The sequence below is a fragment of the Salvelinus namaycush genome, chromosome 25, assembly GCF_016432855.1.
Source record: "Salvelinus namaycush isolate Seneca chromosome 25, SaNama_1.0, whole genome shotgun sequence".
Lineage (NCBI taxonomy): Eukaryota > Metazoa > Chordata > Actinopteri > Salmoniformes > Salmonidae > Salvelinus > Salvelinus namaycush.
In genome coordinates, this window is record NC_052331.1 from 23,882,783 (window position 1) to 23,899,557 (window position 16,775).

At 41.4% G+C, this 16,775-nt stretch overlaps 1 protein-coding gene across 1 annotated transcript in view; it reads left to right on the top strand.

Moving 5' to 3' along the window:
• The window catches only part of rasal2 (RAS protein activator like 2), a 109,181-nt gene that overhangs the window by 87,729 nt on the left and 4,677 nt on the right, over positions 1 to 16,775 (top strand). Inside the window, exons 13-17 of the mRNA XM_038963971.1 lie at positions 10,040 to 10,239; positions 11,039 to 12,047; positions 12,227 to 12,370; positions 13,166 to 13,368; positions 13,712 to 13,799. Of these exons, the coding sequence (XP_038819899.1) occupies positions 10,040 to 10,239; positions 11,039 to 12,047; positions 12,227 to 12,370; positions 13,166 to 13,368; positions 13,712 to 13,799 (1,644 nt within the window). The remainder of the gene's footprint in view (positions 1 to 10,039; positions 10,240 to 11,038; positions 12,048 to 12,226; positions 12,371 to 13,165; positions 13,369 to 13,711; positions 13,800 to 16,775) is intronic.

A 16,775-nucleotide genomic window follows, 5' to 3' on the forward strand; every position in this document is an offset into this window, starting at 1 on the left:
ATCTAACTGTACTGTTAGTCCTTCAATTTCCTTTGTTAATATGGACTCTTTTGATCTAAATTCCCTTTGTTTTATAGATGAGTACTGAATTGCATGGCCTCTAAAGGCACACTTAAAAGTGTCCCATACAATAAGGGGATCTGCTGTACCTATGTTATGTCTGAAAAAGTCAGTTATAAAATCTTCTGTCCTAGTTCTAAACAATTTATCATCTAGTAGACTTTGATTAAATTTCCAATATCCTCGCCCACGTGGAAATTCTGTAAGAGAAATATATATGCCAATTATGTGATGATCCGACCGCATTCTGTCCCCTATCAACACTTTTTTAACTTTTGGTGCCAGAGAGAATGGTATAAGAAAGTAGTCAAGACGACTAGCTTGATTCAGCCTCCGCCATGTATATCTCACTAAATCAGGGTATTTAAGTCTCCATATATCCACTAATTCCAATATATCCATGACATTCATGATTTCCTTAAGTGCCTGAGGGTGATAGTTTGTAGTGTGATTTCCTTTCCGGTCTATAGAGGTATTTAAGACCGTATTAAAATCTCCCACTATAATAATAGAGTCTAGTGTTGCTTGTAGAGTTGATAAATTCTTATATATATTTTCAAAGAAGCTTGGATCATCATTATTCGGACCGTATAGGTTAACAAGCCATATTTGTTTATTGTCCAATAACATATTTAAAATAATCCATCTACCTTGAGGATCTGTTTGGACAATTTGCACATTTGGATCAAAATTATTGTTAATTAAAACCATCACCCCTTTTGAATTTCTTTGCCCATGGGAGAAATATATTTTGCCCCCCCAGTTCTTTTTCCACAAAACTTCATCTAAAACTGTTGAATGGGTTTCCTGTAAACAATAGATATTATAATCCTTCTCTTTTAGCCAGGTAAATACTGATCGTCTTTTCTTATTATCTGCTAAGCCATTACAATTGTAACTGGCTATACTTATTTCACCACTTACCATAATGAGACACACCTTTCATTCTTTTAATCAGAATATATTTTTGTAAACGTACTATTAAAAAGTAACATAATGATTGAGTGTCTATATAGTTGTACCATGATATTTGCATTTCTACTAAGTAAACCTCCAATTGGTCCCTACTATTCCACCCGCTAAAAGGCCTCATCTCGAGATGGCTTGTCATCCCAATGCCCGGTAGACCACCCTCGACCCCCTGTATCCCATAGCCCTGAACCGACTGGGATCCATTCTTTGAAAAGAGCATACAGTGCCATTTACCGAATTGAAGAAGATCAATTACCATATGCATTTCCATTGCCCTCACCTCGATTTGTATTATATATATCTGTGGATCATCCTCTATTGTCCCTAACATCTTTTACTTCTTCCTTCGCAACAGTTGTGGGATACACACATACACCCACACACACTCAGCCCTTACCCCCACACAACCATAAGCTCACTTTCTCAACAATTGCACCATCCCAGAGCCCAACTCAAGATGGGTCATGATTTACAAATGCACTTGCAGTTGCAGCTGCATGAGAAGGCCTGCAAGACCGCACAAAAAATTAGCAAAAATTGAGAGATTTATTTACCATTGTCATATCCTAGATAATGGAGGTCAAATGTACACCTTATTCCTGAAACACCCACAATACGGCCACCCGTCATGACCATGTCCCCACGCATCTCCATGCAGTCCGACTTTGATTTTGTGCCGCCAGGGCCACAATAATATACCCTCTCTCTGAATGTCCGAGTGTGACCCCCTCCCCATGGGTTACTGCAGCTAGTGTTGCCAGCACTGCCACTGCCTGGGTGGGGGCACCCCACCGGAATCCCCACCGGCTAGGTACAAGGTCGTCAAGGTTCTCATTAGCAGCTTTGAGAATTTCCTTGTATATTATGCTCTCCCTTTATGGGGCTTTGGCTTTGCAGGACCAACCCTGCCAAGCAGGCTCAGAATCTTGAGGGGGCAGTGCTGCTCTTGGTCTCTGACCTCATTTTAGCTGCATACAGACCGCTTACAGCGGGCACATAAAACAGTTAGGGACTTCTCCTTAGTATCTGGGTCATTCAGGTGGGTGTCTAGGGTATAGTGCCATGGACCGTACCATTAAAAATAGGATATTAAATAATTAGATATAATATATTTTAAAAATGTAGTTCCCCATGATAGGACAATAAATAAATAAGACGTATAATTCATTATAAAAGTATATCCATCATCTGAACAACATTGAAAGCCCTCTCATACCCGGCTCACAGCAATACATTGGCTCTGGGATATGCAACCATTTCATTACTCACTCACTCAACTTTCCAAACATAACAAATAAAATAAAAAATAAACACAAACCATACCATCCACACATACTGTGCCTTCTGTTTACTTAGTTTTTATCTTCACTATGTTGAATTAGTGCTTGTGTGTTCAATTAGTTATATGTGAAGATTTATAGAAAAGCTATATTTTTTATTGTATTGTTACAATCAGTAACCGGGCTTGAATTGTGTTTATTTCCCTCGTCTATGAGAACTTTGTAATTTTTAAAATAACCATGGAGTAGTCTTTGTGTCTCTGAACAACTGGTTATCAATATATAGTTTATCAACGACGAGAGCTACTCGTTTCGCTTTTAATCTATTTTCTTTGAAAATTGGATACAGAACTTTGCGCCGTTCTGCAATTTCCTTCGGAAACTGATCATTCATGCCAATTTTGGTCCCAGCAAGTCTTTTACCCAGGCTTTTAACCATTATTTTATCTTTAAATGAAGCAAATTTGGCAACGATTGGGCGTTCGTACCTCTGCCCTCTCTGTCCGAAGCGGTGAACGCGTTCAAGTTGGATTTTGTCGATAACTTCGCGTGGAATCTGAAGCGCTGTAAGGAGGAACTCTCTAACTATAGATTCAGGAACTTCTCCTTCTTTTTCTTGGATACCTGTAAGTACCAAATTCTCTCTCATGGATCTAGTTTGTATGTCTAGTAAGGTTTCCTTCAGAACGGTGTTCTCCTTTTTAATTCCATTCATTTCGGTTTCAATCTTATTGACTGTCCCTTTTAGCGCGTGTGTTTGCTTCTCCAATGTCGCAGCTTTTTCATCACTCATCTCTAGGCTTGCCTTCAACTCTTTTATATCCTTACTAACTAATTCAAGTATACCCAGTTTGTCATTTATTGATTTTAACAGATCGGTTTCGACCTTTACCATTCCCGGTGGTGAGAATATTAAATCATCAGTGTCTGTAGAAGAGTCACGTTTTCGTTTTGTAATCGGTTCCCCTGTCTTACTCTCCGTCATGTTTGGTTGTTGCCTGTTTTCGTAATATTTGTCGATAAATGTCTCTAGTTTTAGGATTTGTTTTGTGTTATTGTCCAGATTGAAGGTTATCACTCACCAGATTAAGTAGTGCTAATATTTTAGTCTAATTTAGCAGATATTTCGAATATTATGTTTTATCTTGAGGTGCTCTACATAAATCCCTTCAGTCCGCCATTACCCTTACGTTACCTTTACGTCATACGTCAGCATCATCTAAGTCTTTGCTAGGTAAAGCTCCGCCTTATCTCAGCTCACTGGTCACGATAACAACACCCACCCGTAGCACGCGCTCCAGCAGGTATATCTCACTGGTCATCACCAAAGCCAACACCTCCTTTGGCCGCCTTTCCTTCCAGTTCTCTGCTGCCAATGACTGGAACGAATTGCAAAAATCGCTGAAGTTGAAGACTTATATATCCCTCACTAACTTTAAACATCAGCTTTCTGAGCAGCTAACCGATCGCTGCAGCTGTACACAGCCCATCTGTAAATAGCCCACCCAATCTACCTACCTAATCCCCATATTTTTTTATTTACTTTTCTGCTCTTTTGCACACCAGTATTTCTACTTGCACATCATCATCTGCACATCTATCACTCCAGTGTTAATTTGCTAAATGGTAATTACTTCGTCACTATGGCCTATTTATTGCCTTACCTCCTCACGCCATTTGCACACACTATACTGTATATATATATATATATACTTTCTTTCTATTGTGTTATTGAGTGTATGTTTGTTTATTCCATGTGTAACTCTGTGTTGTTTGTGTCGCACTGCTTTGCTTTATCTTGGCTAGGTCGCAGTTGTAAATGAGAACTTGTTCTCAACTGGCCTACCTGGTTAAATAAAGGTGAAATAAAAAGATAAATGCTTCACAGTAGAGGTTGACCGATTTATGATTTTTCAACGCCGATACCGATTTATTGGAGGAACAAAAAAAGCCGATACCGATTGATCGGCCAATTTCTGTATATGTATATTTGTAATAATGACAATTACAACAATACTGAACACTTTTATTTTAACTTAATATATTACATAAATAAAAACAATTTAGTCTCAAATAAATAATGAAACATTTTCAATTTGGTTTAAATAATGCAAAAACAAAGTGTTGGAGAAGAAAGTAAAAATGCGGTATGTGCCATGTAAAAAAGCTAACGTTTAAGTTCCTTGCTCAGAACATGAGAACATATGAAAGCTGTTGGTTCCTTTTAACATGAGTCTTTGAGTTTTAGATTGTAGTTATTATAGGATTATTTCTCTATACATTTGTATTTCATATACCTTTGACTGTTGGATGTTCTTATTGGCACTATAGTATTGCCAGCCTAATCTCGGGAGTTGATAGGCTTGAAGTCATAAACAGCGCTGTGCTTCAAGCATTGCGAAGAGCTGCTGGCAAGTCTTTGTTAGGAAGAAATTGTCTTCACACAGTTCGCAACGAGCCAGGCGGCCCAAACTGCTGCATATACCCTGACTCTGCTTGCACAGAACGCAAGAGAAGTGACACAATTTCCCTAGTTAATATTACCTGCTAACATTAATTTATTTTAACTAAATATGCAGGTTTTAGAAAATATACTTGTGTATTGATTTTAAGAAAGGCATTGATGTTTATGGTTAGGTACATTGGAGCAATGACAGTGCTTTTTTGCGAATGCACTTGTTAAATCATTACCTGTTTGGCGATGTAGGCTGTGGTTCGATGATAAATTAACAGGCACCGCAATGATTATTTGCAACGCAGGACAAGCTAGTTAAACTAGTAATATCATCAACCATGTGTAGTTAACTAGTGATTATGTTAATATTGATTGTTTTTTATAAGATGCATTTAATGCTAGCTAGCAACTTACCTTGGCTCATTGCTACACTCGCGTAACAGGTGGACAGCCTGCCACGCAGTCTCCTCGTGGAGTGCAATGTAATCGGCATCCAAAAATGCCGATTACCGATTGTTATGAAAACTTGATATCTGCCCTAATTATTCGGCCTTGCCAATTAATCAGTCAACCTTTGCTTCACGGTGTGAACCACACATGCGGAGATCATCCGTTCACCTACTCTGCGTCTCACAAAGACACGGCGGTTGGAACAAAAAATCTCAAATTCGGTCTCATCAGACCAAAGGACAGACTTTCACCGGTCTAATGTCCATTGCTTGTGTTTCTTGGCCCAAGTAAGTCTCTTCTTCTTATTGGTGTCCTTTAGTAGTGGTTTCTTTGCAGTAATTCGACGATTTAGGCCTGATTCACATTGTCTCTGAACCATTGATGTTGAGGTGTGTCTGTTACTTGAACTCTGTGAAGCATTTATTTGGGCTGCAATCTGATGTCCCGTTAACTCTAATGAACGTATCCTCGGCAGCAAAGTTAACTCTGTCTTCCTTTCCTGTGGCCGTCCTCACGAGAGCCAGTTTCATCATGGCGCTTGATGGTTTTTGCGACTGCACTGTAAGAAACTTTCAAAGTTCTTGAAATTTTCTGGTTTAACTGAACTTCATGTCAAAGTTATGATGGACTGTCGTTTCTCTTGTTTTATATGAGCTGTTCTTGCCATAATATGGACTTGTTTTTTTACCAATTAGGGCTTTCTTCTGTATACTACCACCCCAAAATGGACTTTTAACAAGGCACACCTGTTAATTGAAATGCATTCCAGGTGACGACCTCATGAAACTGGTTGAAAGAATGCCAAGGGTGTGCAAAGCTGTCATCAAGGCAAAGGGTGGCTACTTTGAAGAATCTCAAATATAAAATATTTTTTGATTTGTTTAATAATGTTCTGGTTACTACATGATTCCTTATGTGTTATTTCATAGTTTTGATGTCTTCACTATTATTCTACAATGTAAAAAATAGTAAAAATAAAGAAAAACCCTTGAATGAGTTCGTGTGTCCAAACTTTTGACTGGTGCTGTACGTCTGTTAACAGATGGATCGCAAATGGTGCCCTATTCCCTTTATAGTGCACTACTTTTGACCAGAGTCCATGGGCTTAAGTGAATAGGGTACCATTTGGGACAGAGCCATGTCGTTAGTAAGCCTGAAGCAGAATGCTTGCTGTACTTTAATTACATGTTCAGGCTCCTAATTGTGCCCCTTAGTAGGTATATATCCAAGGCAAATGATGCCTTGCAGTGGTGTGTAGGGGGTTTGGCTCTGCACATCTGAATGTGTGCTATCATTACGACAATTATCTTAATTTTCCTACTCTGTTCCACTACAGTATTTGCGGGCTTGTAGGGTAGTTTTATAGTGGCTATTAATCTAAAATAACACATTTATGATTCTGAAAAGTGCTGAATGTAATGGTTTTGTGGATTAAATGTGGGTAAATGGGTCTTAGTCATATAACTGAGCTATAATCTAATGATATCAAGTGGTGTTAGGACAAAAGTCTGCCTAATCAGCTTACACCACATTGATTTGACTTGCATATTAAGCCTCTCGTGGCTAAAGGGTTAGTGACTTTATGAGAAGAGGAAAATGAATTATACAGTCCAGGATGGTTTTACCCCTAATGCTTTTTTTCACTATGACATTCCCTAAAAATGTAAATTTCGATTCTAGAAGTTTTAAAGCAGGGTAACGTCACCCACTCATTCTCTGCACCTGGCAACCACTCACCCTAACCCAAATCCTGCAAGGCTCCTACACTGTACCCTGAGTTTGTTAATTTATAAATGCATGTTTGATTATTTTACATGTTTACAGTGCCTTCAGAAAGTATTCACACCCCTTGACTTTTTCCACATTTTATTACAGCCTGAATTTAAAATGGATTAAGTTGAGATTTTGTGTCACTGATCTACACACAATACCCCATAATGTCAAAGTGAAATTGTGTTTTTAGAAAAGTTTACAAATTTATTTTCGACAACATCCTCTGTAATGGCAGAGCGCGAAATTCAAAAATATTTTTGGGAAATATTTAACTTTCATACATTCACAAGTGCAGTACACCAAATTAAAGCTTAACTTCTTGTTAATCTAGCCATTGTGTCCAATTTCAAAAAGGCTTTACAGCGAAAGCACACCATACGATTATGTTAGGTCAGCGCCTAGTCACAAAAAACATACAGCCATTTTCCAGCCAAAGAGAGGAGTCACAAAAAGCAGAAATAGAGAAAATGAATCACTAACCTTTGATCTTCATCAGATGGCACTCATAGGACTTCATGTTACACAATACATGTATGTTTTGTTCGATAAAGTTCATATTTATATCCAAAAATCTCAGTTTACATTGGCGCGTTATGTTCAGTAATGTTGTTCCTCAAACATCCGGCGAATTTGCAGAGAGCCACATCAATTTACAGAAATACTCATCATAAACTTTGATAAAAGATACAAGTGTTATATAGAATTAGAATAGCATAGAATTAAATATATACTTCTCCTTAATGCAACCACTGTGTCAGATTTCAAAAAAGCTTTACGGAAAAAGCACACCATGCAATAATCTGAGTACAGCGCTCAGCCACAAAAACAAGCCATACAGATACCCGCCATGTTGTGGACTCAGTAAAAGTCAGAAATAGCGTTATAAATATTCACTTACCTTTGATGATCTTCATCAGAATGCACTCCCAGGAATTCCAGTTCCACAATAAATGTTTGTTTTGTTCGATAAAGTTCATCTTTATGTCCAAATACCTCCTTTTTGTTAGCGCGTTTAGTTCACCAATCGAAATTCACAAGGCGCGGGCAAGTCCAGACAAAGTCAAAAAAGTTCTATTACAGTTCGTAGAAACATGTCAAACAATGTATAGAATCAATCTTTATGATGTTTTCATCATAAATCTTCAATAAGGTTTCAACCGGACAATTCCTTTGTCTTTAGAAATGAAAGGGAACACAGCTCGCTCTCACGGCTGCGCGAGTGACTTAGCTCATTGCATTCTGCCAGACCCCTTAGTCAAACAGCTCTTATTCGCTCCCCCTTCATAGTAGAAGCCTGAAACAAGGTTCTAAAGACTGTTGACATCTAGTGGAAGCCTTAGGAAGTGTATATGACCCCATTTACACTGTATATTGGATAGGCAAAGACTTGAAAACCTACAAACCTCAGATTTCCCACTTCCTGGTTGGATTTTTCTCAGGTTTTTGCCTGCCATATGAGTTCTGTTATACTCACAGACATCATTCAAACAGTTTTAGAAACTTCTGGATATTTTCTATCCAAATCTACTAATAATATGCATATCTTAGCTTCTGGGCCTGAGTAGCAGGCAGTTTATTCTGGGCACGCTTTTCATCCGAACGTGAAAATACTGCCCCCTATCCCAAACAGGTTAAAAGCTGAAATGTCTTGAGTCAATAAGTATTCAACCACTTTGTTATGGCAAGCCTAGCGAAGTTCAGGATAAAGAAATGTTTCACAAGTTGCATGGACTCACTCTGTGTGCAATAATAGTGTTTAACATTATTTTTTAATGACTATCCCATCTCTGTACCCCACACATACAAATGATCTGTAAGGTCCCTCAGTCGAGCAGGTCATTTCGAGCACAAATTCAACCACAACGCCCAGGGAGGTTTTCCAATGGTTCGCAAAGAAGGGAACCTATTGGCAGATGTTTTTTTTTTTTAAAGCAGACATTGAATATTTCTTTGTGCATGGTGAAATTATTAATTACACTTTGGATGGTGTATCAATACACCCAGTCACAAAGAAAAATACTGGCACCCTTCTTAGTTGATGGAGAGGAATTAAATAATTCAGGGATTTAAAACCGTTAGAGTTTAATAGCTGTTATAGGAGATAACTAAGGATGGATCAACAACATTGTAGTTACTCCACAATACTAACAAAAATTACAGAGAAAATACATAAACATTTTCTAAAACATGCATCTTGTTTGCAATAAGGCACTGAAGTGTTACTGCAAAAAATGTGGCAAAGAAATTAACTTAATGTCCTGAATACAAAGTGTTATGTTTGGGGCAAATCCAACACATCACTGAGGACCTCTCTTCAAGCATGGTGTTGGCTGCATCATGTTATGGGTATGCTTGTCATCGGCAAGAAAAAGGGAGTTTTTTTAAGATAAAAAGAAACAGACTTAGTTTAGTCTGCTTTCCAACAGACACTGGGAGACAAATTCACCTTTCAGCAGAACAATTACCTAAAACACAAGGCCAAATATATAAACTGGAGTTGCGTACCAAGACAACATTGAATGTTCCTGAGTGGCCTAGTTACAGTTTTGACTTAGACAAAGTAAAGTGGTGTGAATACTTTCTGAAGGGAACTGTATGTTTATTCTTCTGTGAACCCTAGTTTTTTACAGTATTCATTTCAATACTCCCTACATCTTATTCTTACCTCACAACCTCCTGCATTAGTTTGCCCTTGATGCATGTTTTTTGTGTTTGGAATGGCTGTTATTTAGTGGCATGTGTTGTTTTTATTTTTTTACCCCAAATGTATTCATTTCCTTATGTTTTCTCCTCAATTTTTTTCTGCCCCTACTGTCCCCACCCCTCCCTCCTTTTCCACTCCACCCTTCTACTCTGCCTGACACACACTGTGTCTCCATGGTTACACTGTCCCGACAACACCAATGCATTATGGTGCTTCTCATTGCCAACCAACCAACAAACCAACCTGCCAATCCTCTGTCCTCCAAACCTTCTGCCATCCTCATTCCACAATACTGGGTGACGTGGCTTGGTGCTGCTGCCTTCGTCATGGTAACGTGCAACCCAGGGTGAAAATTCCTTCCTGCAGGCGACTGTAGCCAAGCTGGGCCCCCTGCCTCGCATCCTGGGGGACATAGCCCACTCTCTGTCCAGCCCCACACCAATCCAGCAGCAGCTCCGACGCTTCCAGGACAACAGCTCCTCACAAAATATCAGCGGCAGCGTCTCTTCAGGCCTGCAGAGGATATTCGAAGATCCGGCCGACAGGTAGGACTCCAAAATGGTCACAACCGCCGCAACTATATTGCCAATCACCACCCAGCCATGCATGGTCTAATTCTGTGGTGTAGTTCTGGCTGTAGTTCTTTTCAAAGGCTGTTTCGTCTGGTGATTTTGTGCCAGTTAATCTGGAGATTCAGCTTTCATACATAAAGTTGAGAGATGTTGGTATATGCTCATGCAGTTTATATGGATAGGTTGTTTTATGGTGCATTGATTTGGGAGATGACTCACTGCTAGGATCTTTCTAAATAAAGCTGCAGCTAGAGACTTTCCATTTTTAGCGGCTGAAGAAGTAATGAGGGAATCTGAGATGGAAGTTTTTCCAGCTTTAAAGTGGATCAGAGTAAATATTGATGCTAAAGGAACATTGAGTTAAACTTGAAAGGAAAAGAAGGTTAGCTGCATTTCACCTGTGTCCCTAATGGCACTCTATTCCCTATGCCAGGGCTAGACAACCCTGTTCCTGGAGAACCGCAGGTAGTGCAGGGTTTTGTCCCAACTAGGCACCAAACTGGGCTACTTAGTTTATTGATCAGTTCATTGATTGCCTAAATTCAACACACCTAGTCTTTCAGGTAGTTTAATCAAAAACATGAAGTGCCTACGGCACTCCAAAACCAGGGTTTGCCTACCCCTGCCCTAGGCATATATAGTGCACTAATTTTGACCAGACCCCTATGGGCCCTGTTCAAAGTAGTTAACTACATAGGGAATAGGATGCCATTTTGGACTGGTACTAGTTTTGGTTTCAGAACTCTCTGTTAATGTGTTGTGTGTTTTGCAGCATCAAGTCCCCAGTCCAGGAGCATGTTATGGACGGCCTTCACCGGGGGAAGAACCCTCTCCTGGGCCAGCAGTCGTCCGCCCACAGCATGAGCTTCTCGGACAAGGAGGAGAGAGAGAACCTTCTGCCCAATGGACGCAGCATCTCCCTGGTGGACCTCCAGGACTCTCACATGGTCCAGAGTGGCCAGGGACCCCTCCCTCTCCACGAAGCTCCACCCAGGCTGAGCAGGGTGGGCTCCCAGGTCTCTATCGGACACCCCCACCAGGCTACCACCCCACAGTCACACCAAGCCCTACACCAGAAGCCATCGTTACGGGACAACCTCCCCCAGAGTGCGCCGCAGGTGCGTCGGCCCCTACACCCATCCCTCAGCCAGCAGAGGAGCCTCCAGCCTCTCTCTTTCCAGAACCCTGTCTATCACCTTAGCAACCTGACACAACAACAACAACAAAACACAGCAGTACACTCCACAACACACTCGGGCCATTCCCACTCAGTGCACTCACTTCAGCCGGGCTCCAGCTCAGAGAACCTGAGCACCGATAGCTCCCGCAGCCACAGCAACTCGGAGGTTGAGTTCGGAGGCGGGAACCAGAGGGGGAAGGGGGGCAGGGTCCCATCCAATAGCAGCCTGGAGGAGTTCAGCCAGCGGAGCACGCAGAGTGAGGACTGCTCCACGCCGCGCCGCCCCACCCTGCCGGACCACCAGGGAGGGGCCCACGCAGTGGCAGTGCCTAGGCAGAACAGCACGGGCACAGCCCACATCGTGAGGGTGGAGCAGCAGAGCCGCAGCGGGGGGAGTGGTGGGGCCCGGACGCCCCACTCCCTGCCCCACAGCGCATCTCTGCGCAGCAGCAGCTCCATCAACACGGAGCCCATGCCTATCCCCATCCAGGCCCAGCCAGGTGCAGGCACTGGAGGCCACTCACACCAGCAGTCCACCTGCTCCATGGAGAGCCCTGTGCCCCCCGTCAGGAGCGTGGCCAAGCAGCAGACACCACACCAGGTACTCGTCTGGCATACAGAACTACACTTAGATACACAAGCTCAGCTACGACACCCCTATATATTATGTTGTTATTATCAAGGCTAAATGTCTCCGAAATAAGGTGTGGCCAGTCGTGTTGGCCACTCAGGGTAGATTTGATTGACATCTCAGTATCTGTGGTGATGGTGGTGGTGCAGGTGGCGTCGCCAGTAGAGCCAGTCACCATGTCACCAGTAGAGAGGACAGCAGCGTGGGTGCTGAATAACGGCCAGTACGAGGACGAGGAGGAGCAGGCGGCCCCAGCAGATCAGAGCAGCCAGGACAGCAGGAACGCAGAGAAGGTAAAGAGTCAGCCAGAGTCACAGCCAATGAAGGTTTGATGGCCAAAACATGTCCACGTTTTGAAGTTATATTTGTTAGTGCTGGCTGTCTTCTTGGGGACCTTCAATGCTGCAGAAATGTTATGGTAACCTTCCCAAGATTTGTGCCTTGACACAATCCTGTCTCAGAGCTCTACGGACAATTCCTTCGACCTCATGGCTTGGTTTCACGTTTTTAAGTTATATTTGCTAGTGCTGGCTGTCTTCTTCATTACCAAGTCCAACACATGAGCCTGCTAATTAAATCAAATCAAACTTTGTCACATGCGCCGAATACAACAAGTGTAGACTTTACCATGAAATGCTTACTTACAAGCCCTTAACCAACAGTGCAGTTCAAGAAGAAGAAAATATTTACTTAGTAGACAAAAATAAAAAGTTATTATAAAAAGTAACACAATAAGAATAACAATAACGAGGCTATGTACAGGGGGCACCGGTACCAAGACCGTGTGCGGGGGTACAGGCTAGTTGATGTAATCTCTACATGTAGGTGGGGGCGAAGTGACTATGCATAGGTAACAAACAAACAAACAGCTTGTAGCAGCAGTGTACAAAAGGGAGGGGTGTCAATGTAAATTGTCCGGTGGCGATTTTATGAATTGTTCAGCAGTCTTATGGCTTTGGGGTAGAGTGTAGGCAGACAGAGGTTGGCTTTGTCTTAGGCATGACTAACACGATCATCCCCTCCCACTCTCTCTCTTTCTATCTTCCCATCTATCTCTCTTTCTCTGTCTCTCGCCTCTCTCCCTCCAGTATGAACAGGAGATCTGCAAGCTGAAGGAGCGCCTGCGGGTGTCTAGTCTGTGTCTGGAGGAGTACGAGAGACGTCTGCTGGCCCAGGAGCAGCAGATGCAGAAACTGCTGAGGGAGTACAAGGCCCGCCTGGAGGACAGCGAGGAGAGGCTGCGGCGGCAGCAGGAGGAGAAGGATAATCAGATGAAGAGCATCATCTGCAGGTAGGCATTACTAGGCACCCTCTGGATGATTTTGCTGACAAGAAGGAGCATGTGCTTCAGTCGTAATTCCTGTGAATGAATGATTGAACAAACTAACTAATGAATTAAAGAATGAATGAAAGCAAAATCATAGATTGACTGCTTAATGGCATGCTTCTAGTTGCTTGTATATCTGTGTCCAAATGGCACTCTATTCCCTATATAGTGCAGTACTTTTGACCAGGGTCCACAGGGCTCTGGTCAAAGATGGGGTTCAATTTGAAATGCAACCAATGTCCCCCCCCCCCCCCCCCCCCCTTTTGATGTGTATTTGTCTGAGGTGGCTATGCTCTGTCACTCACAGGTTAATGGCTGTAGAGGAGGAGCTGAAGAGAGACCATACAGAGATGCAGGCTGTCATAGACGCCAAGCAGAAGATCATTGATGCACAGGTATAGTAACTGCACACATTTTGTCTGTACTCTACCTGGGCTGGGCGTTTGAATAATACAAATACTTAAAACCGTTCAGATCCATTCAGTTCCATCCCCTTAAGAATAATATTCTACTCTCCATGGAAACAGATTAATTCAGTCTTATGGGCTGTCCACACCAAGAATGCCAACTATATTGATAAAAAAAATCTAAATCGCTCTAATTCAAGTAGATAGGAGTGTTCACACTACAACGATAACTACAAAAGAGCCATTGTTTGGATTACTTTCTGAGTGATTATTTTTCACCCCTCCGACAATAAAACATTGACAACTAATCCAAAATGTGTTCTTTTGAAGCGTTCTTGGTTCTAAGTGGGTGAAGTTGCTTGGACAGAAGAGAAGGCAGAGCGCATGGTAAACTTCCCTGATATAGGACGATTTGGGAGAATGATGATGATCCACGACTGACAGCGCATATTAGTATGAGAAGGCCATATTTTCCGATGGTATCTGTTAACACTGATACATCCTGACAAAATACTCGCTATGACAGGCCTGCTAATGTGCCTTTCTGGACCTTGTGAACTGTAGAGAAAATACCTATTACTGATCCAAAATGTTGCCTAGTCTAGATGATTATTATTATTCCGGAATGAAACGTGCATTCAAAACGCAGGGATTTTCATCTGGTAGCAGTTGAAATATTGTATTGCAAGCTGGCAAGTAAGTATTTTGTGCAAATGTGGGATATGATGAAAAGCGTATTCATAAAAAAACATATTAACAAGAATGCAATCATTTGCCATTAGTGAGATTAGCGAAAATCTGTGTTTTTCTTTTTTAGAATCAAACATTATTAGACATACAACAAATCACCATGCACATCTCTCATTTAATTTGGCCTAGTAAATAGATATTTATTTCAAGTTTAGCAATATCATAGGCAGCGCTATTTTATAGTAGCAGTAAGCAGTTGAATTTAACAGCTGATCTTTTACTTTGATGTAGGCCTAAATTACACGTTTTTATTGACATGTGCACAAGTACAGTGAAATGGCTTTCTTGCGTGCTCTTTCCCAATAATGCAGTAATGAATATTAGTAGTATTATAAAACATTTATAAAAAAGTAAAGTAGAACCAAAACACACAAGAAATGTAGAACTGTAACTACTACTGTAAGTACTGTAATTGCATTTGTTTTTGTAGCCTGCCCTACAATGTTTAAGAATTCACGGGCAGTCCATCATATTTAGGTTAGGGGGGAAAAGTCTATATAAAACATTGTTGAATTCAAACATTCTGCTGACAGGTCTACAACAATTTGCCATTGTTTTCTCGTACAGAAACTGGCACAGTCCTTTTCTATGTACAGCATAAATGACTGCTAAAGATTAAAACATTCTGCCAACACAGTAAATAGACTGGTAGCTTATGTCAAATATTTGACCGTACAAGGTGTCGAAAGCGTTCCACATGGATGCTGGCCTATGTTGACTCCAATGCTTACCACAGTTGTCAAGTTGGCTGGATGTCCTTTGGTTGGAGGACCATTCTTGACACACACAGAAACTGTTGAGCATGAAAAACCCAGCAGTGCTGCAGTTCTTTACACAAACAGGTTCGCCTGGCACCTACTATCATACCCTGTTCAAAGGCACTTAGAAATTGTGTCTTGCCCATTCACCCGCTGAATGGCACACATACACAATCCATGTCTCATTTGTCTCAAGGGTTAAAAATCCTTTAACCTCTCTCCTCCCCTTCATCTACACTGATTTGAAGTGGATTTAACAAGTGATATCAATAAAGGATCATAGCTTTCCCCTGGATTCACCTGGTCAGTCTGTCATGGCAGGATGTTTTGTACACTGTGTACAGTATATACCATGGCAGGACATAGAAACCCAATAATCTATTGATAAACTAAATATAGCCTAGCCCATAGCCCTATATGTTTTGATAATTTGGCCATTTTCCCCATTTAAAAATGCACCTTTATAAAAAAAAAAAAGCATTACATGCATAATCGCATTTGTGGTCACTTTTGAGAATGTTCCATTAGCAGGAAAACACCATTCACGCTTATAGCCTACAGCAGTATGCGCATTGCTGCGCTTATAATGTGAAGAAATATCCTAATAGTTTATCAACATTTTAACCTAAACATTCTCATCTTTTGCATTAGATGCATTGCTTGAAACAGGTTTTTATTCATTTGGGATATTTCGCATCCCACAACTGTCCCAGACTATGTTTGGAATATTTATTTCTCGCACAGAATAGAATAGGTAAACTTTTGTACTATGGGGTATAGTAGATTGACATAGGCTAGTGCTTTTGTTGTTTGTTAGGCCTACTCATCTTGTTGGCTGACAAGAAATACATGTGGACAGTTCTTCCAACATCTTCAATATGCGCCTCGGAATTGAATAAAGGCCTGATTGGTGGAGTGCTGCAGAGATTGCTGTCCTTCTGGAAGGTTCTCCCATCTTCACAGAGGAACTCTGGAGCTCTGTGCGAGTGACCCTCGGGTTCTTGGTCACCTCCCTGCCCAAGGCCTTTCTCTCCCGATTGCTCAGTTTTGCCGGGCGGCCATCTCTAGAAAGAGTCTTTGTGGTTCCAAACTTCTTCCATTTAAGAATGACGGAGGCCACTGTGTTCCTGGGGAAACCAGGCACCGCTCAATGCTGCAAACATTTTTTGGTACCCTTCCCCAGATCTGTGCCTCGACACTATCCTGTCTCGGAGCTCTACGGACAATTCCTTCGACCTCATGGCTTGATTTTTGCTCTGACGTGCACTGTCAACTGTGGGACCTTATATAGACAGGTGTGTGCCTTTCCAAATCATGTCCAATCAATTGAATTTACCACATGTGACACGAATCAAGTTGTAGAAACATCTCAAGGATGATGAATGGAAACATGATGCACCTGAGCTCAATTTCGAGTCTCATAGCAAAGGGTCTGAATTCTTATGTAAATAATATA